Genomic DNA, 24,690 nt, shown 5'->3' on the forward strand with positions numbered 1-24,690 from the left:
ACATAGCAAAGATGTTTAAATTAAACAACAAGGAGGAAAGAGTAAACTCTAATTCAATTCAGTAGCCTTTTAGATCTTTCTAACTGAGGTGTTTCTCTGGTCCACCCGTTGCTCCTTTGCTAAGGGTTTCTCAAGGTGGCTGGCCAAGAGATGGCCTTGCCAAGGCTTTTGTTGGCTAAAGAATGGAAGGGAAAATGGAGTTGCTAAGTGTGGGGAAAAATGAAAGGGAAATGGAATGAGAGAAAAGAATGTAGATATTGAAAGATGTGTTATGAATGAAGGGATGAAGAATGAGGAATGAGTAATGTGGTATTTATAGGTGAAGGTAAGGGTGAAGTTTACTAAAAATAGAGTTTAAAATCCCTCCACCTTCTCCATTTCATAGCCGACCACAAATTATGGAAAGGGAGCTAGTTTGGTTGATAATTTCAAACACAAAATCATGCTATAATTAGCATAGAGTGGACGGTTCCAAAGGCATAGTTTGTGTGTCGATTTCTGATTAAATTGCAACTGCAGGGACTCCTAATGAAATTTCCCAAAGTTGATTTTTGGGCAGCTAAATGCTTGTGCCAAAATTGGGTTGAACTCCCCCTTGTTGTACGATTTCATGATCCAAAAATTAATCAGACATATTCACTTTGTAACTTACTTTAACTGGGTCAAATTAGCATCTTTATGACCTAATTTTGCATGGTATTACCATCCAAGTAAGGTGGATGTGTCCATGTCCATGCATCCTTATGGTAATCTCCTCTTCCATAGACCCACTGCATAATAAAAATCTCATATCAATAATTAACATGAAAATAATATAATTTATGCACAAAAATCATGAAATAAAGCATAATTTCACATACTTTATAAATTCATGTCTCATATTAACATTTAAGCAAAATCCACTTAATTTATTAACAATTACTCAATATTAATATAATTATTACGTCAAAAGGTGGTAAAAATATATAGAAAAACCCTATATAATTTCAAGTTTAAAGGTATCATTAAGAGCCATATCTTGGATGGTACTATTAGGAATTATGTCATGGAAGGGTATCATTAGGAGTCATACCATTGACTTAATGACTCGAGGTTCTACATTGTATATATGGCAATAGGTAACTTAAAAACGGCTCATGATTACACGTTGTAAGATGTGGCAACCATTGACATGATGGTCCAGGATTACACGTTGTATATGTGGCAACCATTGACCCGACCGCCCAAGATTGCACATATATGTAGCAAATTTGACCTAACATCCTGGGTTTATGCAATAAGAGAATCATACATTTCATAAAATGTGTCAAATTAAAAATCTATATAAATGGAAATATAAGGATTTACATGTACATAAACACTAACTTACCAACGAGTAAACATGTAAAATTATAGCTATAGTATATGCTTAGGTAGGGGTGTAACCTCCTCCATACTATTGGAAAAAAAATCCAATTTGAAAACATTTGGTTTGAAAACAGTTTTCTTGCATAGCGGAAAATTAAAATTTTGAAAACCAAACTCATTTGTGATATTTATAGCGATAAACCCTTTATCGAAATTGCACCTGTGTTTTTTGATAGACGGATCTTTGTTGTTCTTGACTTTCAACTGAACAGCCTTCTCCGATATTCTCGTAAAATGAACTGCTTCGAGTGTGGGCTTGAACGAATGCAAATCAAACATAGCACAAAAAAAAATACTTACTTTACTTTCAGTGGGAAATCAAATCTCTTTTAATAAAAACCAGTAGAATTATTATTCTGAAAAATAGAATTTATACTTAGAAAATAAATTCTCACTATTTTTGGGTATAATAACAATATCTCAAAGTTGTGTATTTAGCCCTACCAGTGTTATCTATTTATAGGGAGAAAAAGTGAAAACCTTGTTAAATTACTAGAAGTATATTTCAATAAAAAATAAAATCCTAGTCTAACTAGGAAAGAGAGAGGCGACAACCCTAGTTAAATATACTAGGGTTTGTTATCCCATATAATAGCATGAAGGGCTTTTAGGCCTCTCCCATATTGGATCCACTTCCTGAACTTTTAACATAGTAGTACTTTGTAATTCAATCCAACCCAATACATGTTTTTCTTTTCTCCAAAATAAATATTGTAAATTAATTTAAATAAATAAATTAACTTCTCAATTAAATAATTTTCTAAACTTGATTCTAATTCTATTAAAATCATTGCAACTTTACCGAAAAAAATCTTTGAGAAAATATATTTAATATTTCTACATTCAATGAATTCACTATGACTGATTAGTTTAATTTCATTTTCAAACTTCAATTAATTAATAATTTGAAAACTCATAAATTATTTTTCGGGTCATTTTCATTTAGTGAGAAAACCACATTTATTTCTGAATGTTTTTCATTTCTCCAACTATATCATTTCTATCTATTTATGTTCATTTGATTCAATATGCAATTTATTTTCGGTTTCAACGAGTTAGCGGAGGGACCAATTGGACATATGTGATTAGAGTTCAAATGATTTATGATTAAGTTTCAGCTTTTCGCCTATTAATTATAAACTCATTTAGTCACGAAGTCATTCCACTATAGTATCGTGACTGAGTTCTCCCTAATGACATATCATTATGAAAACAACTTGGTCAGTGCTCATCCAATGACTTTATCATAAGTGTATTTCCCTCATAGGATATCCTTAATTTCTTTGAGATAAATTTGCTCTCCCAATATGGTTCTATTTTATCTCATGATAATCATTACAGCTTCCTTCATGAAACTTAAATTACTATTAAATAGTAATAAAGTCATTCATCACAAAGACGAACGACTCGTGACCATGTTTACTTTCATCTATCATGTAATGTCAATGAGAGGATATCAATTACTCATGTCTTGGGCTATTGATTCTACTAATGTGAATGATGCTACATATTGTATAAGTCGTATACCCTACACATTAGCTTTTGGTTCCTCATCTATTTGAACTCAGACTTTTACTTACATCAAAATATACGAGTCATGCGTACACAGTCCATCATCCACTCAGTATTAAAGTATGTCACACTTTAAACGTTACAAGTGAATAAATAAATAAACATATTCAAGATTTATTCTCCTTGGGTTCAGTCCGATGTACTGTTAGTTCAGTCAGTCACATCTTCTAGGAGTCATTTGCTCCAATGCCCAAGATAAAAAATCTCTGCAATTGGACTTGATAGATAATATATTAGTCTTTCAATCGGTTTGCTTATTTTTTATTAGACTAATGACATATTTAGGTTCGTCTACTAATTTAAGTTGTCTTTCCGTATTATGATTCAACCACGTAATACTACTTAATATTAGTTTAAACATTAGACAACTAGTAAGTCAATATTTGCCTATATTTTGCTTTACATGCAAAAACCACATGAAGAAAATATACATAGGGTATTCATGTAATTTATGAATAATTTTATTAATCAATCTATTAAAAAATTATAAATACTCAAACAAATATACTACACTTAAAGATACTAGATTGAACACATACCCTATATGGATTTCTCATTTCTACTTTTTTTTATTAAATAAATATCCAATATATGTATGCATACGTACGCAGGTCAGGGTACCCCCCCCCCCCCGCGGGAGCGGGAGCCCTTCATGGGTCCTCTTTTTTATCTTTTTTTTTTTCTAATATATATGTACACAGACATGGGGTTCGACTCCCCGTGAGAGTCCCTCGTGGGTATTCCTTCAAAAACCACTTGTGGGTACTTCATACCATTTTTTTTTTCATTTAGAAATATACGATGAGCATAGGCGGGGGTGTAACCCTCGACGTGGCTCCCTATATTTCATTTTTTTTTAGCATACATACATATTGTGAGTTCCTTTACCATTCCTCATTATACATACATACATGCAAACAACAGTATAAAAATTCTTTTGCCATCTTCCATTCTTTTTTATACAAATTCAAGTATAACCCCCCTGAGACACTCATGGTTCTTTTATATTACGTACATTCATGCAAACGGGGGTATAAGCCCCCGTGGGACATTTTCATCCATTTATTTTATAATATGGAATTTATGCATGGGTGTTGAACACCCCATGGGGCTTATACCCCACACCAATGACATATACATTCATACGGTCGTGGGATTTATACCCCTTCGTAGGTGTTACTCTTCACTTTCATTTTCTTTATAATATATAAAATACATGCATGTGCTGGAGGGTACGCCTCTTTGGGATCTCTAATGAGTTTCCTTTATTTTTTAAAATATAAAATATAACGTATATAGCAAGGGGGTTCATACCCCTAGGTGTCCACACCGCAAAGGATCTTTTTTATTTGGCTTGCTACTCAAAACCTCAACAAATTTCATCAAAAACATTGACAAAACATGTTTTGGATTCAAGTATTAAATGCTAGTATCAAATAAATGAGGGAAAAAGAAAATGATCTATTTTAAATTTAAAATTACCATAAATGAGGGTTTAGATCTAGGGTCTAGTATCAAATAGATGAGGGGAGAAGAAAATTTCAAATTTAAAATTACCATAAATGAGGGCTTAGATTCAGGGTCCAAGGTCCACGATCAGGATTCAGGATTCAAGGTTCAGGGTTCAAATTAAAAAAAATTATCAAAATGATGTGTCAATAATATAAAAAAATTGAAATAATATTAAATAATTGGTAAGGGATACAAAGATAATATGGCATGTATTTTCATAGAATTTTTTCCCAAAAAATGAGAAAAGATTGTAAGAAATTGTGATTCCAATAAAAAAATGACAAATCAAATTTTTCTTAGTTTTCATTTGTCATACTTTTGTAAAGGAGACAGGGATGACGTGGAATCACAGCTTCATACAATCTCTTCTTCTATAAAAATAACCTATAATGAATGAGAAAAAAGTGAACACATTGAAGACCGAAACCCGAGTTGTGAAGATATATAAACAATTAATTACTTGGCAATAAATATATGTACATAAGTGCTATAAAGAAAAACAAATGCAATAGTACATGAAGTTCGTAAACTGATTATCCAAAAATGCTAGTAGAGAAGGTTCTTCGCATGAACGCAGCAAATCATGAAATTAGCTATGCCGATAATTCAATTTTCCAAGTCTCCTTCTGTCTTTCATTTATCAGCTCTTTTCAATATTAATTAATTCACCATTATATATGTTCTTTTTTTCAACAAATATCTTGCTAACAATTCCTTTTTCTTCTTTATATGCTTTCAGAAACAAATAATATTGAAAATAAGGCCAATTATTGAAGAATCTATCACAGATGCATTCAAGAAGATTGTTCCAATTTGTATGAAGGTGGTAGACCTGGGTTGCTCTTCAGGTCCTAACACCTTCATGGATATATGGCACATTATTGAAACCGTCCATGGGATAAGTCAACAAGAACAGTTGAAGTTACCCGAGTTTGAAGTGCTTCTAAATGATCTCTCAGAGAATGACTTCAATTTTGTGTTTAAGCCAGTTCCAGGATTCTATGAGAAGCTTAAGAAAGAGAGAGGAAATATGTTGCAGGAAAGGTGTTTTATAGGAGGAGTTGGAGGTTCTTTCTATCACAGACTCTTTCCAACTTGAAGCCTTCACTTTATAAATTCTTCCTATTCGCTTCATTGGCTCTCAAAGGTCAGTCATTTAACCTAAAACATACCATAGTTTTTGATGCATGTTTTGGTGCTCCCCCATTCTTGTATTAATCAAGAATCGATTTTAATCTCATTAGCCACCAGTCGGGCTAGAGAACAATAAGGGGAATGTATGCATGGCAATATCAAGTCTTCTTAATGTTTTCAAAGCTTATGCAGACCAATTTCAGAAAGACTTCACAAATTTTTTAAGCTTGCGCTCCAAAGAAACACTACACCGAAACAGGTTTCTAGCGGCGTTTTTTTAGGCCGCTAAAAGTATTTGTGGCGCTTTTCCCAGTGCTGCAAAAAATGCCGCTGATGTTAATGCCGCTAACGTTTGTGGTGTTTATAAAAATAAACGCCGTTAAAGGTCATGTTCTTTAGCGGCGCTTTTCCCGCAAATGCCACTAAAGCCCATGTTCTTTAGCGGCGCTTTTCCCACAAATGCCGCTAAAGGCCATGTTCTTCAGCGGCGCTTTTCCCGCAAACGCCGCTAAAGGCCATGTTCTTTAGTGGCGCTTTTCCCAAAAATGCCGCTAAAGGCCATGTTCTTCAGCGGCGCTTTTCCCGAAAACGCCGCTAAAGGCCATGTTCTTTAGCGGTGCTTTTCCCACAAACGCCGTTAAAGGTCATGTTCTTTAGCGGCGCTTTTCCCACAAACGCCGCTATTGTTTGGTGGTTTTAGCTACGCTTTTTTAAAAACGCCACTAATTTTGGGATTTTTGTGAAATTTAATTTTTCATATTTTCAGCCATCCTGTAGCAACAAATCAAAAGCAACCCAATCTAAACCAGCCAAAAGCAATAAATCTATATAATATTTCAAATTAAACGAATAAAATAATATTAATATTAATAAATAAAATATAATTCATATTATTTTTACAAAATGTTAAAAGTTAAAATGATAAAATATTTATACAATACAAGATGATGACGGATGTTGCGATTGCTAAAACATCTTCATCATACTCTTATTTTCTTCTATGCATTTTATCTGCAATACACATAAAATAGTTGAAAAGCTAGTAACTAATTACAACAATAATAGCACATATAAAGTAGTTGAAATAAAACAACACATATAAAATAGTTGAAAAGTTATGTATTATGTATGTTATTAATTATTGTATTTAATTTGTATGAGTTATTAAGTTATGCATATATATAAGTTATTAAGTTATGTAAGTTATTGTGTGAGTTATGATATAACATGTATAACTTATTAAGTTATGTGAGTTGTTAATTATTGTATTTAATTTGTAAGTTATGGAATGATATATTTTAAAATTATTACGTTATGTCAATTGTGTGAGTTGTTAAGTTATTAAGTTATGTAAGTTATTATGTGAATTATATAAGTTATTAAGTTATATGGTATGACATATATATACGTATTATGTAAATTATGTGAGTTGTTAAGTTGTTAAGTTATGTAAGTTATTATGTAAATTATATAAGTTATTAAGTTGGACCAAATTCAAACTAGAAGAGCTCCCTTGGGGGGCGAGGTTGGTTTTACAAGTAACAGTACTGCTACATTTTTTCCATTCAAGATAGAAGACCTCTAGCTAACTAAAGAAATACCTAATCAAGCTTTTTTATAAGAATTCATAGCCATAGAAAAGCAAAGAACCACATTTAATTGCAGTAGTCTAAGTATGATATTAAGATGAAGATAACCCCAGTTGCTTTTGTCTTTAAGTTGAATTGCAGTCCGTGAAGTTTGATACTGCTTTACAAGAGTTAAATCAAATAATAGCAGAATAATGAGTTCCCCCACAGCATAGGATAGCAATGTCAAATAAGATGTGGCTAGATATGCATGCATTTGCAGAATGACAAGGCATTTGCAGACATGGCATGAATTATAGCGATTAAAAGACACGGCATGAATTATAGCAGAATGACAAATTGAAAGACAAGGCATTTGTAGACATGCAATATATCCCACAAAGATGGTGCAAATGATCTTGTAATGGAAAAAATTGAAATATGAGACTAATATAATTGTTTTGTTGAGCTGTCGAATTATAATTTATAATGAAAATAAAATCGAAATATTATTCTCATTTAATTACGAAAGTCAAAAATACGATTAAAATCGAAATATTATTCTCATTTAACGATATTAACTATTTAAATTAGTTAATGATATTGTAAAATGAGATGATTAAATTGTAAAATTTCAAATTTAAACGACCAAAAACAGAAACTGACCTAACTTTTAAAAATTTCTTATAATCCACCTTCTAGAAATGAATAACAGATTGGTCCTTTTTTTCTAAAATGGCAATAAGCATGGTTTGAGTTGACCCCCTCAAAAATCACCAAATCCTTTAATCACACTATTTTTTGCAACTTAAAAGGAAAACAAATACAGCAGCTTAACACTAGTTTATTATGAGATCAAATCCCTCAAATTTGAAGTGACTCCAAAGAATTTATTGTAAACCACAAATATTGCGTTTTTTGCACGAATGTAGCAAACCATATTCCTTTCGAAGTAAAAGAATTTATTTTCAACAGAGAAAACCGAACACATGAGGTACAATTATATAAAGAACTTATTATATGTTCTATACCAACCATTTTCATTATGCATAAAATATTTAGGCCTTTCAAAAATAAGACATTATGTTTCAAAAATATTAACTTAAATTTATATATATTATTAAATAATAAAATTTGCATTCACTAAAACAACAATTTGCATTAGATGCAACAATTGTATCCATACTACTTTAGGCAATTCAACAATCGCTAAGACTGCTTTAGGTAATTCAAGTTTCAATTTTGTGTTCCATTAGCCAATACATGAATCCATACTACACAAACCAACCTGCTAACCAAGATCTTTTAGTTTCTCCAAAAGAAAAACATGTTTTTATTCCTTCCTGCTAAAAGAGCTTCACCAAAGAAATTCGCCATGTATTACTTCTGAGCCAACTTCTAAATTTGCAACTTGAATACCAAGATTCTTTTCTAAAATAAAATCTAAATAACCTTGTCTTTTTCCAAATCCTTCTCAAATTTCACCTAAAACTAACAAAACTACAGCATGCCTCTTGAGACTGTTCTAGGGGTGATCACAAAGCAACCAAACCAACAGAAATTGAAAGAATCTGACTTGGACATAGTCACGGCCACCAATAACATAGTAAACCCAACACCAACAACATTTCATTGCTACTACCAATCCTGAAATATAATACAATTAATAGTGGCCAAGAAAGTCCAAAAGCTTTATGCTAGAGAATCAACGTTTAGAATGCAACACATACATGGTGCATAAATAACAAATAAAGGGAGATCAGAGTAACCTCTACCAACATCCAAATAGGACATATACACAGGTGTTATAAAGAAGTCGAAGGAAAACAGGCAGGATATTGGTTTTCAAAGACATTTGCACGTAGCCAAAGCCCAGAGAATCAATCAGTTTTAAAAAATCCACAAGTAAAAATTTCTCAATTCTTATCGCCATATTTGTTGAGTACAAACAACTTGACAAAAAACACATCCAAACTACAGATCATATTCATTGGTTCTAAAAGTTTCTATCCACTATACTGGCCACCAAGTAGAAACAACTAACAAGAAATTCAAATTATTTCTCAACATTGCTCAAGACCGAACGTGGGAAGATTTTTGAGAAAAAGAGAAGAACCTTACCGATTTCTCCGACGGTAGAGGAGTGCGACAGCGTGTTTGGCGACGGTCGACGAGTACGACGGTACATGAGCGACGGCAGAAGGGGAACCTTCGGGTCCTGGAAGTTATGCAAACTAGGGTTCTTGATTTGGGGGAATTTCGAGGAAATTTGGGAGTGAAAAATGATGTGCTTCGGGTATGGGACAAATTGGAGGGGATGAAGAAAGGACTGGGAATAAAACGACACCGTATTACTTAAACTAGTTTGAAACATTGCGGCTTTTTTTAGTAGCGCCACTAATGCCCAGGCAAAACGACACCGTTTTGCGAAAACTGAGAAAAAAAATTTATGGCGTTTTTTCCTTAGCGCCGCTAATGACCACATTTAGCTGCGTTTTTACCTTAGCGCCTCAAAACCCATTAAATTCGCAGCCAAAAACTGCACCATTTTTTCTTCATTATTAAGAATATTTTATAGCGTTTTTTAGTAGTTCCACTAATGCCCAGGCAAAACGACATCGTTTTACGAAAACTGAGAACAGAACTTTGCGGCGTTTTTTCCTTAGCGCCGCTAATGACCACATTTAGCGGCGTTTTTCCCTTAGCGCCGCAAAACCCATTAAATTCGCAGCCAAAAACTGCACAGTTTTGTCTTCATTATTAAGAATATTTTGCGGTGTTTTTTAGTAGCACCACTAATGCCCAGGAAAAATGACACCATTTTGCAAAAACTAAGAACAGAACCTTCCAGCGTTTTTTCCTTAGCACCGCTAATGACTACCCTTAGCGGCATTTTTCCCTTAACGCCACAAAACCCATTAAATTCACAGCCCAAAACTGCACCGTTTTGTCTTCATTATTAAGAATATTTTGTGGCGTTTTTGTTCAAAACGCCACTAATGTCTAGTTTATAGCGGCGTTTTTCATAAAAACGCCACTAGTACATTAAATTTTCTATTGAAACGGCGCCGTTTTGGCAAATTTTAATGCATAGTTTTGTTTAGGTAATATTTATAAAAATTAGATAAAATTATCAATTTTAGTTTTTTTAAGTAGTATTTATAAAAATTAGGTAAAAATAAAAATTTTAGTGTTTTTATTTCTTTTTTATTTTTTTATTTTAATTTTATTTTTATAAATTTTACAATTTTACAATTTTTACAATTTTAAATTATTATATTCAAATTATTATATATTGCATATCAATTTTAAATTAATAATCTTTACAATTTATTATTATCTCTTTTACAATTATATAAATAACTTATTTAATATATAAATTAAAAAGTACTAATTAATCCAAATCTTAAACCCTAACCTGACCCCAAATCCCTAACCCCTAAACTTTATTTAATATATAAATTAAAAATCACTAATTAATCTAAACCATAAACCCGACCCCAAATCCCTAACCCCTAACCCTTAAACTTTATTTAATATATAAATTAAAAAATAGTAATTAATCTAAACCCTAAACCATAACCCGATCCTGAATCCCTAACCCCTAACCCCTAAACCTTATTTAATATATAATTAAAATACACTAATTAGTCTAAACCCTAAACTCTAACCTAACACCAAATTTATAAACCCTAAATCCCTAACTCTTAACATCTAACCCCTAACCTAACCCCTAACCTCTAACCCTAACCCATAAACCTTAAATCACATTAACCCTTAAACCAGAATCCCTAATCCATAATCCCTAATTTCATAATCTATAAAACTTAAAATTGTAACTCCTAAACCGGTCTTAAATCCTAAATTAACCATATATATACCCTAAACCACATTTATTAAACCCTAAACTATAATGATAATTAAATTAAATATTTTAAAATTAATACTATCTTATCTCTTACAATTATATTTGAAATTATTTAGTATATAAATTAAAAATCAATCAGTCATGTACCTAAAAATTTTAAAATTATGGCTTAATAATAGTATTTTAATTTTTCTATTTTTAACAAATATTTTTCTATGTTTTTTATTTCAATTTATTTCTACGTGTCATTATTTCAAATTAATCCATTTTTAACAAATATTCATTTAAAATTAAATTGAATTTTAATTAATATAAATAAAAAATTTAAATAGTAATTAATTCAATATTTTAAAATTAATACTATCTTTTTACGATTATATAAGAAATTATTTAATATATAAACTAAAAAATCAAGAATGTATCCAAAAACTTTAAAATTATTTTAAACAATAGTATTTTAATTTTTCCATTTTAACAAATATTTTAAATTATTTTAAATCCACGAGCATTAGCGGCGCTTACTTAAAATGCCACTAAATCCTCGAAAGCTCGAAACGACGTCGTTGGGCTCGTGTATTTTTATGCACTTTCCCAAAACGCATGAAAGCCTCGAGCATTAGCAAATTACTTAAAACGCCACTAAATCCCCGAAAGCTCGTAAAAGGCGTCGTTGGGCTTAGGTATTTTTATGGCTTTCCCAAAACGCCGCTAAAGCTCGAGCATTAGCGCGCTTACTTAAAATGCCAATAAATCTCGAAGCTCGAAACGCGTCGTTGAGCTTAGGTATTTTTGCGGCGCTTTCCCAAAAATGCCGCTAAAGACCTGAGCATTAGCGGCGCTTACCTAAAAACCCCACTAAATCCCCAAAAGCTCAGAAAACGACGTCGTTGGGCTTAGGTTTTTTTGTGGCGCTTTCTCAAAAACACCGCTAAAGCCTTGAGCATTAGCGGCGCTTTCTTAAAAACGCCGCTAAATCCCCGAAAGCTCAGAAAATGGCATCGTTGGGCTTAGGTATTTTGCGGCGCTTTTTGGAAAACGCCGCTAATGCTTATTTTCAGCGGCGTTTGTTATCCAACCGCCGCTAAAAACACCGCTAAAAGCCTGTTTTGGTGTAGTGAAACAATACCACAAGGGCGTATGGTGCTAACCTTTTTGGCTAGGAAAAACCAAAATACCTCCACTGAAGATTAAGATTTGGAGTTGCTTACTAAATCCCTTCTTGACTTGGTTGATGAGGTTATACACACACATATACATTTATTTCCTTATAATCCATTTAAATCCGAAACATGTATGCTACAATTGTTGGATTGCTATAAATTAACTTAAGTAAGGATTGCAGGGAATTGTAAAAGAGGCAGATGTGGATTCATTCAACCTTCCATTGTATACACCTTGCAAAGAAGAAGTAACTGAGATTATTGAGAAGGAACTGGGAAGGATCATTTGAAATTAAGGAGCTACAAGTTTTCGTAATGGAGGCCAATTGTTCAAGTAGAGAAGAGCTGCTCGGCAGCAAAGAAATTTGGGTTCAGAAGGGGAAAAAATTTGCAAATGCTTCAAGAGCTATTTTTGAGCCCATTATTTGCAGTCATTTTGGAGATGCTGTAATTGATAAGTTATACACAAGGTTTGCAACTCCTGCAGCAAATGCTATAACTTATTCAATGGATCACAAAACGCTTAACATTGTCGTTTCATTAACAAGAAGTATTTTTATCAATAAATGATGGTCCATAAGCCAATCAATTTGTCTCAATCAATATATGGATTTAAATTTTAATAATAGTTTTAATTTATGTGATAAAACATAATGTACTATTATTGTCATCTTCTTTTTTTTTTGGTTAAAATTATCGTCTATTGACTATGTCTCAAATCTATTAATTTGATTTAAATTTATTTAGTAGTGCATTTAAAATTATTATAATATTGATTCTAAATTGTAGTTTATTAATATTTTTAGGATTAATTTGAGTTTGAATCATCGTAATATATAAAAATATATTATAATATTTAATTAAAGGATAAACTACTAAAATAGTTACTTTTATTTCTCTCAGGTTACATTTTAGTCACTTATGTTTGAAATGTTACATTTTAGTCACTTACATTATCGTGTCATAACATTTTAGTCACTAAGCGTTAATTGCCGTTAACGGTGTAACGATAAGTTGATGTGGCACGTTAAATAATCACTTCAAACGAAAATTTTAGATTAAATTATACGATTGATCCCCATTTTTTTCATTTTGAACAATTTAATTTTTTTCTTTTACATTAAAAGAGATGGAGAAGGGAGGAAAATAGAGGGAAAAGTAGAAGCGAATAGAAAATAAAGAAGAAAAAAAAAGAAAGTTAAAAGAACATAAAAGAAAAAATTAAATTGCTCAAAATAAAAAAATATGAGGACCAATTGTATAATTTAACTTAAAATTTTTATTTCAAATGATAATTTAACATGCCACATTAGCTTACACTTATACTGTTAACGGTTTAGTGACTAAAATGTTAAAATACGTTAACGTAAGTGACTAAAACGTAACATTTAAAAAATAAGTGACTAAAATGTGACATGAGAAAAACAAAGAAGACTATTTTAATAGTTTATCTTTAATTAATTTATATATGCCTTTTATTCTTATGATTAATAAAACTTTGAATCTATGTTCCTTAACAAATTTGGCCGTGGTTTTGTCTAATTTATATCTTTAATAATTGGTCGTGTGTCTCACACGATCGTGTCTCCAGGCCGTATGGATCACTCCATACCGTATGGACCTTTTTTTGATTTTTTTATTTTTAATTTTTTACTCTAATCTGGTAGATTTATGTCGTCCTATTTCTAAGATAGCATGCAACTCCACTTAATTACGCTAGATCTACTCTTAAACAGGGCCTATTCCTCTTCTGATTTAAGCACGTCAAAAATGGATTAATAATCTAGAAATATCAAACCAAGAATTAAACACACATAATTGAGAACAATATCTAAGTATTTATTGCATAAAATAAAAATCAAAAGCCAGCATTCATCATAGGGTTCATCTCCCCTAGGTATTTAGAAAATTAGTTCATACTTGCAAATAAAAACATCTCAAAGACAGTATAACCACAAGAAACAAAGAAACTCATCATAATCTCCAAAGAAATCAAAAGGGAATCTTCAATCTTGATGGAAATCTACTTCAGAATAGGCTTCAATGGTGTTTTCTGAGTTGTTTTCTTGAATATTCTATGACGGCTCCCTCTCATCTTCTTATTTTTGTCATATATAGGTCTTAGAATGCTTGAAAAACCTAAAAATCTTGGTTTTCCACTGGTTTAGAATGCAAATCGCGAAATCGACACAGCCTACCACATTGTCGTGTGGCAATTTGTGTGGCTCACATGTCCGTGTCCAGGCCACGTAGAATGATCCAGCTCATGTGACTTCTGTAACTCGCTTTAAATTTTTCAGTTTTCGCTTGTTTTTTGCTCCTTTTGCTCCCAAATATTCTCCTAATCATAAAAACATGAATTTAAAGTATTAGAAGTATAAAATTCACCATTAACATTGAATAATCACCCAAAAACACATTAAGAATAAGATTCAAACATGTTACTTTTAGCACTTATCAGTATTTGATAAGATGTGACATTCCTATAATTGTTCACATGTTTAGGGGAATGTATGTGAATGAATGCAATATTATATATTTGTTATATAATTATTATTTTGTCAAGGTTATGGTTCTTAGAAAATAGACCGTGGACTATTATCTCTACGTAGAATTATTTTTATTTATAGAATTCTTATGAGCTGAAAATGGACATAGGACATAAATGTAATTGTTCCAAAAATGAGCCCATGAAGAGGAGAAGATGGAGCTATGGTGTTCGAAGACACAATGAATGCCTTGTGATGAAAAATATGTAATTTTTATTTTTTATTTATTTTCTAAAAATACAACCATGGAAGTCTTGGCTGACAATTTTATTTTATTACCCATATATTTATATATTTTTTTAATAATTATTTATGATATAATTATGATATATATGTATGAGATGATCCACAGTCGATCTTAAAAAAGATAAGAAGTGTGGTAATGAGAAAATATATGTGTTGTATTGTTCCATTCACTTTTTTAGATTATTCGAATATTGTGAGAACTGTGATATTCAGAACGTGCATGTCTAAGATTGGATTAACAAGGAAAGGCTTAGTTTTTAAGTGGTCAAACATGACTTACCTCCCTTTCCTGGGAACCTACATGGTGCATGGTTCACATTCACTTCTTCGGTTTTTCCCTTAAAAGAAAAACTATGGAGAATCAAATTTGTTTGATTCACTCTTGTGAATAATTGAATGTGAATATTATAAAATTGTCATAGCATGTCTTGCATACATGAGATAAGCATGCAATATAGTTTAGGAAAGAATGGCATATGTACTTGTCATGCATATATTGATCATACATGATTGAAATTGAAAATTAAAAACCTTGCATGACTTTAAAATATTGAGTTGGAGAAGGTCCTTAAACAAGACCTACGGCCTCCATCAATGGTCTCTTGTGATGACATGAAATAGACCTGCCCGAAGGTAGACATTGTCATATTGATTTCACTAAGGAGGTTTCCTAAAAGTAAGCAGAATTTTCTTATGATCATATGATAGTTGGACTAGCCCCTGTGGTAGGTATTAATGCGATAAGTTAAGAAATTCTATCTTTAAAAGAGGACAACTAGTCAAAGCATGTTACTCGGTGAGATTGCCTCACGATGACTCATTTGTGGTGCAAGATGTGATAGTTGTTGAGTTGATGGTTATACACTCAAGATCTTCTAGTTAAATAACTCCCCATGGGGCTCTACTTAAGTTAGAATGATGGTCAAATGTTACACAATTATTAGTACGTGCGAATGCCTAAAGGAATTAGGTTCATGTACTAATTAGATGGAAATCCATGTTCTTCATAGTTGATCATGATCACCCCTCGGTGGCTTGATTCAATAGGTGTGGGAATTATAATTACAATGACTTGCAAATGTTTTCAAGGTTTAATGTAAGACACATGCATCATCTTAATGTATATTGTAAAGTTTCAAAACATTTTCAAACATTTGCTTAATACAAAAATATTAATATATGAATATTTTATTTTCAGTTCGAAAATGGAATCGACTCCCTTATCGAACATACTCACTGAAAACAAAACTAAACAGAAATAATTATAAGGAATGGAAAAAGAACTTAATAATTGTCTTAAGCTGTGAGAAACTTAAAACAGTTTTTGATAACAAATGTCCACCGACCACTCAAGCTGAGACTAGGAAAAGCTAGGAAAAGTCTGATGAGATAGCTCGATACTATATGTTGGCAAGCATGACCAGTACTTTGTATAAGCAACTAGAGAGCTCAAGAATATTAAAGCGATTCTAGATAAGCTAGAAGATATGTTCGAGGGCCAAGTTGTCTTGGCTCAACAGTTTGCTACAACTAGTTTAATGAATGCCTAGAAAAATCCCAAAAATTCAGTCAAAGACCATATGGTCACCCTTATGGGTAACTTTTTCAAGGACGCGGGCAATGAGGCCAATCTAGATTAGAACATTCAAATTGAGATGGTGTTCAAAAGCTTGTCAAAGGTTTTTGGTGGTTTCGGGCCGCATATAGTCTTGGCAACAAAAACCTGACGCTTACATAACTCATGAAGGAGTTACAATCCTATGAGTTGATGTTGAACGACGGTCAACCGATCCTTACAATCCTATGAGTTGATGATGAACGACGGTCAACCGATCCAAAAAGTATATGAGAATATAGTCGTCACTTATATGCGAATATAGTCGTCACTTATGTAACACCCTTAACTCGAATCAGTCGTCGGAATAGGGTTACGGAGCAGTACCAAAGTTTCGAAATCAAATTGACTGAAAATGCAAACATTTCATATCATATAGTATTCATGTCAAAAACCAATCAAAATCATACATATTGTCCCTTATACCAGCCCTCGAGGCCCAAATTACACATTAGAAGTAAAGCGGGACTAAATCAGAAACTCAAAAAAATTTTCAGAAATAATTAAAATTTTCAACACTGCAGGGGTCACACAGCCTTGTGGCCAGGCCGTGTGACTCACACGGTTAGAAGACACGCTCGTGTTTCAGGCCGTGTGGGCATTCGAAATAGGAACTTACGGTCGTATCTCAGCCCGTGTTCGCGCTCGTGTGAGTATACTGACTTGGTTCACATGACCAAGTCACACGCCAGTGTGCTAGGTCGTGTGAGCATACTGACTTACATTCTTAAAAGATACAACGGACACATGACCATGTTACCTGGCCGTGTGTCACACAAGATTGAGACACACACCAGTGTCTCTGCCCGTGTAGACGAAAATAGGTCATTTTACAAGCCATATTTCTCACCCAATTTTGTGTCAACCTACAATTAATATTATACATATCAACAAGACATAATTAAGCATCCAAAACAAGCCAAAATAAGCGGCAAATCTCAACAAATTACATAGGCCAACATTAAACAAAATACCTATACATGCCATTATAACAAAAATCAAAACATTCAAAATACCGGTAGAATATGGATAGTGTGATATAACTCTGATAAGCTTCCAACCCAATCGAGCTTCCGATAATCTGAAAAGTAAGGAAAAACAAATACATAAGCAATGAATGCTTAGTAAGCTTGTATAAACTTTAATCATATCAATCCATTTCATTATAAAATTTACATTTATCAAGAATAAACATTTATTGATGCCACACGATTCAAGAAACCATATTCAACAACTCACAAAATGAGTAAATCCGTAGCATCTTTTATACATATTATCCCAAGTATAGTAGAGTTTTAAACAACTTTATACTCTTCCAAATTTCTTTATTCACATTTGTATTTCTTTACTTATCACACCCATTCCATATGGACAACACACAAGCCATAAGCATATCATACCACCATAGTCACAAGCTAGTGCATGCAAACATAGTCCTTTTCAAATTAATCACAAGTCATTTCTTAAGAAATTGTATAACTTAAAACTTTCCACTCTTTTATGAGCACAAGTATATTTTCATTTGAGCACTTACCATTTCAATACATCTTATAATTAAACATTTTACCATTCAACCAATAGCTTGGCACTTGCTTAAGCATCAAACAACAACACTTGTTAGCGTACTTGAACATTTTTCATATAATTTCAACATCAATAATCTTATTATCTCAATATGTCACACTTGAGCTTATTACTTGTCTCAACTTACATAATTTCCATGTATCAACATATCAAGACTTTGATATAAATACATATCATGATACATATCATTCTCTTACCATTTCTTCATATACATATATCATCCAAGACAACTCTCGATATTTTACCATTCGAAGAACGACTTATGGATTTGAGTACATCATTAACAGAAGCTCTAAAGCTGAACAGAAGCTCGTAAAAGCTAAACAGAAACCTATAAGGGTTGAACAGAAGCTCATAAGAGCTGAACAAAAACTCATAAGGGTTAAACAGAAGCTCAAAAGAGCTGAACGGAAACTCATATGAGTTAAATAGAAGCTCATAAGAGCTGAACAGAAACTTATAAGAGTTGAGTAGAAGCTCGAAAGAGCTGAACGGAAACTCATATGAGTTAAACAGAAGCTCATAAGAGCTAAACAGAAAGTAAAACATGAGAGTTCGCAACAAATATTGAACCTCAATTTACTTGGGTAATCTGCCGCCATTTTCCTTCAATGTTGTCATGCGCCACAAAACAAATGTACTCAAATCCCGCGTTCTATTTAATCTGAATATTCAATTCAAATTATAATTTAAATAATAATTCATTCTCAAAAATAGAATAAATACATAATACCATCCATCAAACCAATATACTTATTAAAGTATAACCGTACGAACTTACTTAGTTAAGTTGGAGAAATATTAATATTCAGGGGCATTTTGGAAATTTTCCATTTTCCTCGATTTTCCACTCGACCTTGATCTAAATTAATAACTTCATTCAATATACTAATTCAGAAAATAAAATAATTCATTTCCTACAATTTTGTCATTTTTGAAATATTTACAAAATTGTCCCTAAAGTTTTACTTTTATTCAATTTAGTCCCTAAGCCCAAAACATGCAAATTAACCATTTTAATGTAAACTCATGCTAGCTGAATATTCATGGAATTCAATACAACCCATTTTTGTAATAAATTCACAACAAATCTTTGTATTTTTACTAATTTAACAAATTAATCCTTAATCGAAAAATTCATCAAAATCACTTAACAAAATACTTTTAAATAACAATTAATATCTCAAATTCATCATTTAGCATTAAAAAATCATCTAGATTCATCAATGGCAATATCCAAAATCTTTAACAAAATAAAAACCTAAGGTAAGATTTAGTTGGACCTAATTGTAACAATCTCAAAAACATAAAAATTATAAGAAACAGGTAAGAATTGGACTCACATGAAGCAAATGTGAAAAACCAGCTCAAGGAGCTCTCCCCATGTCTGTTTGAACCGAAAATGGGAGAAGAATTGCCTAGAAATCTCTTAGAAATTCAATTTGTACTTTTAATTTCATAATAATTACTATTTTGCCATTAAATGGCCTTTATTATTATTTTTTTTTCTTGTTATGCTACCTCATCCTATTCATTTAGGTATATTTACTATTTAAGTCCTCCCTCATTTATTAATCAAGCCATTTAATCACTTAAATATTTTAATTAGCAAGTTTTGGATCTTTTTCAATTAGTCCTTTTTAACTAATTAACTATCGCAATGTTAAAATTTTTCAACGAAACTTTAATACTATCTTAACGACACTCCGTAAATATTTATAAAAATATCTACAGCTCAGATTGTAGAAACGAGGTCCCGATACCTCACTTTCTAAAACCACTTGACCTAATAAATCATTATAATACACAAATTACTAATTCAAAAACCTTTTCAAAATCATATTTGACTCTTAAATATTAAATAATAATATTAACAACTTACTTATCGGATTTGGTAGCCTTGAACCACTATTTTTGACACCACTGAAAATCGGGCTGTTATAGCTTATTCCTCAAAAGGGAAGGGAAAGCGCACTAAGAAAGGCAAGGCTAAAGTCTCCAAGTCACCACAAGTGGAAAGGAAGAGAACTTGAAAGCCTAAAGACTTATCTAAGTCTAAATGCTTATTCTATAGCAAGAAAGGGCACTTCAAGGCAAACTGTAAAAGGTGGAAGGAATAACTAGCTACCAAAGGCAAAGGTATGAAACTCTTGATGATAGAAAATTGCTTAGTGGAAGACTCAATAGACCACTAGGTCATTGATTCGGGAGCCATTAATCATGTTTCTGTTTCTTTACAGAGGTTCGAGGAGATGAAAGATCTTAGAGGCAAGAGCTTATCGTTTTTGTTAGCTCTAATTTTTCAAGTATTTTGATATAACAAAAAGTATATTAAAAGTTCCCTACTTAAATATGCAAAAAATTGTTTATAAGTCCTTAAAATTATTTTCAAAGTTTTGGACAAAATGAATTTTTAAAAAGCCTTGAATTAACTTATTTTTTAACGAGTTTTTGAAGTCTGAAGGACTTCTACCAATACTTAGGTGGAGAAGTATTGGTAGAACTCAAGATGAAAAGACCTTGAAAAAGCTACAGAATTCTACCCATAGAACTAGGAGTTCTACCGATACAACCCAGACTTCTATCAGTAGAACATACTCTAGTAAGGAAGGTAGTTTTGGCCTAGGCCTTCTATCGGTACCCTAGTCCATTCTACCGATACAACCAAAGTGCTACTGATACCCTGAAGACTTCTACCAAGACAAGTCAAGTCAATAGCCAAAGTTCAACATCTCCTGCACTTCTACCGATACCTTGAGGACTTCTACCAAAACAAGTCAAGTCAGTAGCCAAAGTTTAGCATCCTCTACACTTTTATCGATCCTTTGATGGATTCTACCGATACCAAATGAAACCTTCAGAGTTATACCGATACAAAGGGACTTATACTGATAGAATGAGCCCAATGATCATATTTTGGAAAGACTTCTACCAATACAAGTTTCCTTCTACCGATACATCAAAGCTGTAAACTACATTTAATGCTGGTTTTTATAGCTGCAACGACTCCATTTTGTTTCTAACTGCTACAAACATCCACAAAGTTGTTAGAGGACTTAAATACAAGGTCAAGGCTCCTCATTGAAGTGAAGAAAAGACAAGAAATAAGTACCTAACTTCCAAGAACTCAATTTTCCAATCTTTCTTAAACTTTTACTAAATATTTCTTGTACACACTTGTGTGTTAAATTTTCTATCATTCTTTCAAGTGTTGTAACTTTATGTAAGGGTACTTAATTGTTGATTATCTACCTTTTAGATGTACCATCTTATTCATCATTATTTTTCTCTCATTTGTGAAGTGTTACTTAAGGTTTTAGGTAGAAAACCTTAAGGGGAAGTCATTCTATCTTACCTTTGAAAAGATAGGGATTTGTAATGTTAAACATTGCCCTTAAAGGTTTAAATCTAGTGGATTTGGGAAATCCTTATTTGAGGAAAGCTAAGGGAGTATATGTAGGCAATTGAAGCCGAACCACTATAAATACTTGAGTTCTTTTATTTTTGCCCTTTCCCGAAAACATTCTAATACACCAATTCACCCCCTCTTGTGTATTTCGATCTCAACAGTTGTAGACCGGGAATGGGACAAGTGTGATAGTTGTAGTAGTGGGAGGTGTACATCTTTATTTTGATAATTTTAAAAAGATTATTTTAAGAGACCTTTTCTATGTACCAAGTTTCGAAATAAACTTAATTTACGTTACATGTTTGTATAAAGACGACTTGACCATGACTTTTCATAATGGAATTATAATATTTAGAAATCGCAACCTTATTTGTAATGTATGGATGTCAAATACTCTCTATTTTATCAAACAAAAAATGTACACATTGCTTGAGACTAAAATATTGAATAAAAAACTTAAAACTTCTCACTCTAATGAGGCATACCTTTTGCATTTGAGACTTGGTCATATTAACCGAGAAAGAACCACTAGAATTGTGAAAGATGACATCTTAAGTTCACTTAAAGAAGTTGATCTTCCACAGTGTTAATCTTGTTTGAAAGGTAAAATGACTAAGCGATCTTTTAATGCAAAAGAAGCTATGGCTAAAATTGTTTTTGATTTTTTGTGCTTAAGGACCTTATGCTTGAGGGTATTTATAGTGGTGGTTCCCCATAAAAAAAAACCACCAAAATATGTCCCATTACCACACATACAAAATGAAAGTGGAGCAAAATGCGGGAATGGAAGCAAATGTGGGAGTTTTTCCCACAAACCGTAAGCACATCCAACATTGGATGCAAGAAATAAGAGAGGAACAAAGTTCCTAACTAAAAAATTATTCATTTTTTTTGGTCAAGTACGGAAAAGCTAAGCTTTAAACAAACTTATTGATGATCCCCACTAACACCAATGTTGAAAAAACTATCCAAATCATCGATTAAAAATTTGTAGATGCTTGAAACGCTAAAGTTGAAATTCATGATAAGTATTGATCCTCGCCATGGCCAACAACCTTGTTAGCTTCTCTATAAATGTGTTTAAAATTGACGCTCAGCAACTGAAAAGCTGTAGAAGAATTAAGTTTGAAGCTCAACCATACGAAAGCCATCAACTCTAAGGTCATCGTAAACTGCCTATAATTCCACTTGTTGATGCCAATCTGACGATTAAAATCAAATATCTAGTTGTCATTGCTCCCACGCAAAACACCCCCTATTAGCACAAAGAGAGTTCTAGTATTCACAACTCCATCAGTATTGATCTTAAAATGTGTACACAAGTCTTAGCTCATTGTTCATACATCAAGCAAAAATCAGACCCAGTTAAACCTTTTCTATGTTGTTACTACTTAATTTCCTACAACAAGAGTCATTCCCAGCATAATCATTTGGGAGAGGGATCCTAGTAATGGTAATAACCACTGAGTGGTTAAGTTGATGTGAAGATTTGTCCCAACACCAATTACCATTACTATCAACCATCGAACCCAACACTACATTTTCATTAATTTTAAACTAACTTGGGAATCCAAGTGTCCTTCTAAAATTTAACAATTTTACCATTCCAAATAATTAGTATTATGAACCTCTTCACATACTTTTGATAAAGACTTCCAAAACTGGCATCTCTCTTTAACTCTGAATTCATTAGCACAAGGTTATAACCTAGAGAGAATTTGTATTACTGAGAAGTTTAAACCAAGTTTCATAATAGAAGATACATTCAATCTACGAAAGTTAATGCCCCCATTCTTCGTATTCCAATTACCTAGGGACATTTTACAAGCTCCACCAGTAGAGTTCCCACACAAAATTTCTCAATCTCTTTACAAATGCTCAAAGAAACGGTAGACGATTGCATAAAGTAGTTTGGTATCGCAGAGAGGATTTACCGCACTAATTAACAACACCCACTAAGGAGTGAAATTTTGCATCATATTCCCAACTACTTATGGCATGGTTGGTTCATTAGAATGGAATAGAGTTGTGATGGAATAGCTATTCTGTGAGAATGGAATAGGGTTGTAATATAATTGAAAAAACATAATCAAGCACACTAAACACGAATTAATATCCTGAAAATATTAAAACAAGAAATAAACATACATAACTGAGAACAAGAATCAAGTATTTATCGCGTAAAAATAGACATTAAATAAAAGAATTCATCATAGGTTTCATCCTCCCTAGGTATCTAAGGAATTAGTTCATAACCACAAGACATAAAGAAATTCAATAAAACTTCGAAACAAATTAAAAGAAGATCTTCGATCATGATGGATATCCACTTCCGAGTTAATTCCGATGGTGGTCTTCGAGTGTTTTTTTATCTTCTCTTCTTTTTCCCTTATGTCTTCTTCTAATAGGTATTTGGGCATGTGTCCAGCCCGCGTGGAAATGCCCAGTCTGTGTGACTCCTGAAAATAGCTTTATTTGTCTGATTTTTGCTCGTTTTTCACTTCTTTCGCTCTTAGATGCTCTCCTAAGTATAGAAACATGAATTTAAAGGATTAGGAGCATAAAATTCACTAATTTGCATAATTAATCATCCAAAAATGCATTAAGAATGGGATTAAAATATGTTACTTTTATAGCTTATCAAATATCTCCACACTTAAGCGTTTGCTTGTCCTCAAGCAAAATTCTCAACTCACATTAAAATTAATATTTCTCAACTTGTAATTCTCATAAAAAATGTTTCAAAATAATTCACAAATAATCATGCATTGGCAATACAACTAAAAGAGCACTAAAGTCTTAAACAATCCAAGCTAAAATTTCTAAACACGAAAACATAGGTGTCTCCCCTTATTTAAGTAGGTACCTTTAATTCAAAATTAACAAGAATTGACATCCTCACTAAAGATTCACTCAAGCACTCAAAGTGTTTAAAGTTCAAGAATAAGCACTTAATAGTCAAACAAGAAAGGTCATTACCATAGGCTTGCATGAAAATCAAATCTCCACCACTATAAAATGATATGATACACAAATCAAAAAGATCTTTAAGAGGTTGTAATGGGG

At 32.3% G+C, this 24,690-nt stretch overlaps 1 protein-coding gene across 1 annotated transcript; it reads left to right on the plus strand.

The window, feature by feature from the left end:
- Positions 1 to 5,034: 5,034 nt before the first annotated feature.
- On the plus strand, positions 5,035 to 12,791 carry LOC105775048 (probable methyltransferase TCM_000331). The gene is given in 6 exon segments (XM_052622498.1): positions 5,035 to 5,109; positions 5,231 to 5,638; positions 5,736 to 5,884; positions 12,177 to 12,297; positions 12,404 to 12,490; positions 12,492 to 12,791. Coding segments are annotated over 6 exon segments (1,140 nt in total).
- The last annotated feature ends 11,899 nt before the right edge of the window (positions 12,792 to 24,690 follow it).

This window comes from Gossypium raimondii, chromosome 10, assembly GCF_025698545.1.
Source record: "Gossypium raimondii isolate GPD5lz chromosome 10, ASM2569854v1, whole genome shotgun sequence".
Taxonomy (NCBI): domain Eukaryota; kingdom Viridiplantae; phylum Streptophyta; class Magnoliopsida; order Malvales; family Malvaceae; genus Gossypium; species Gossypium raimondii.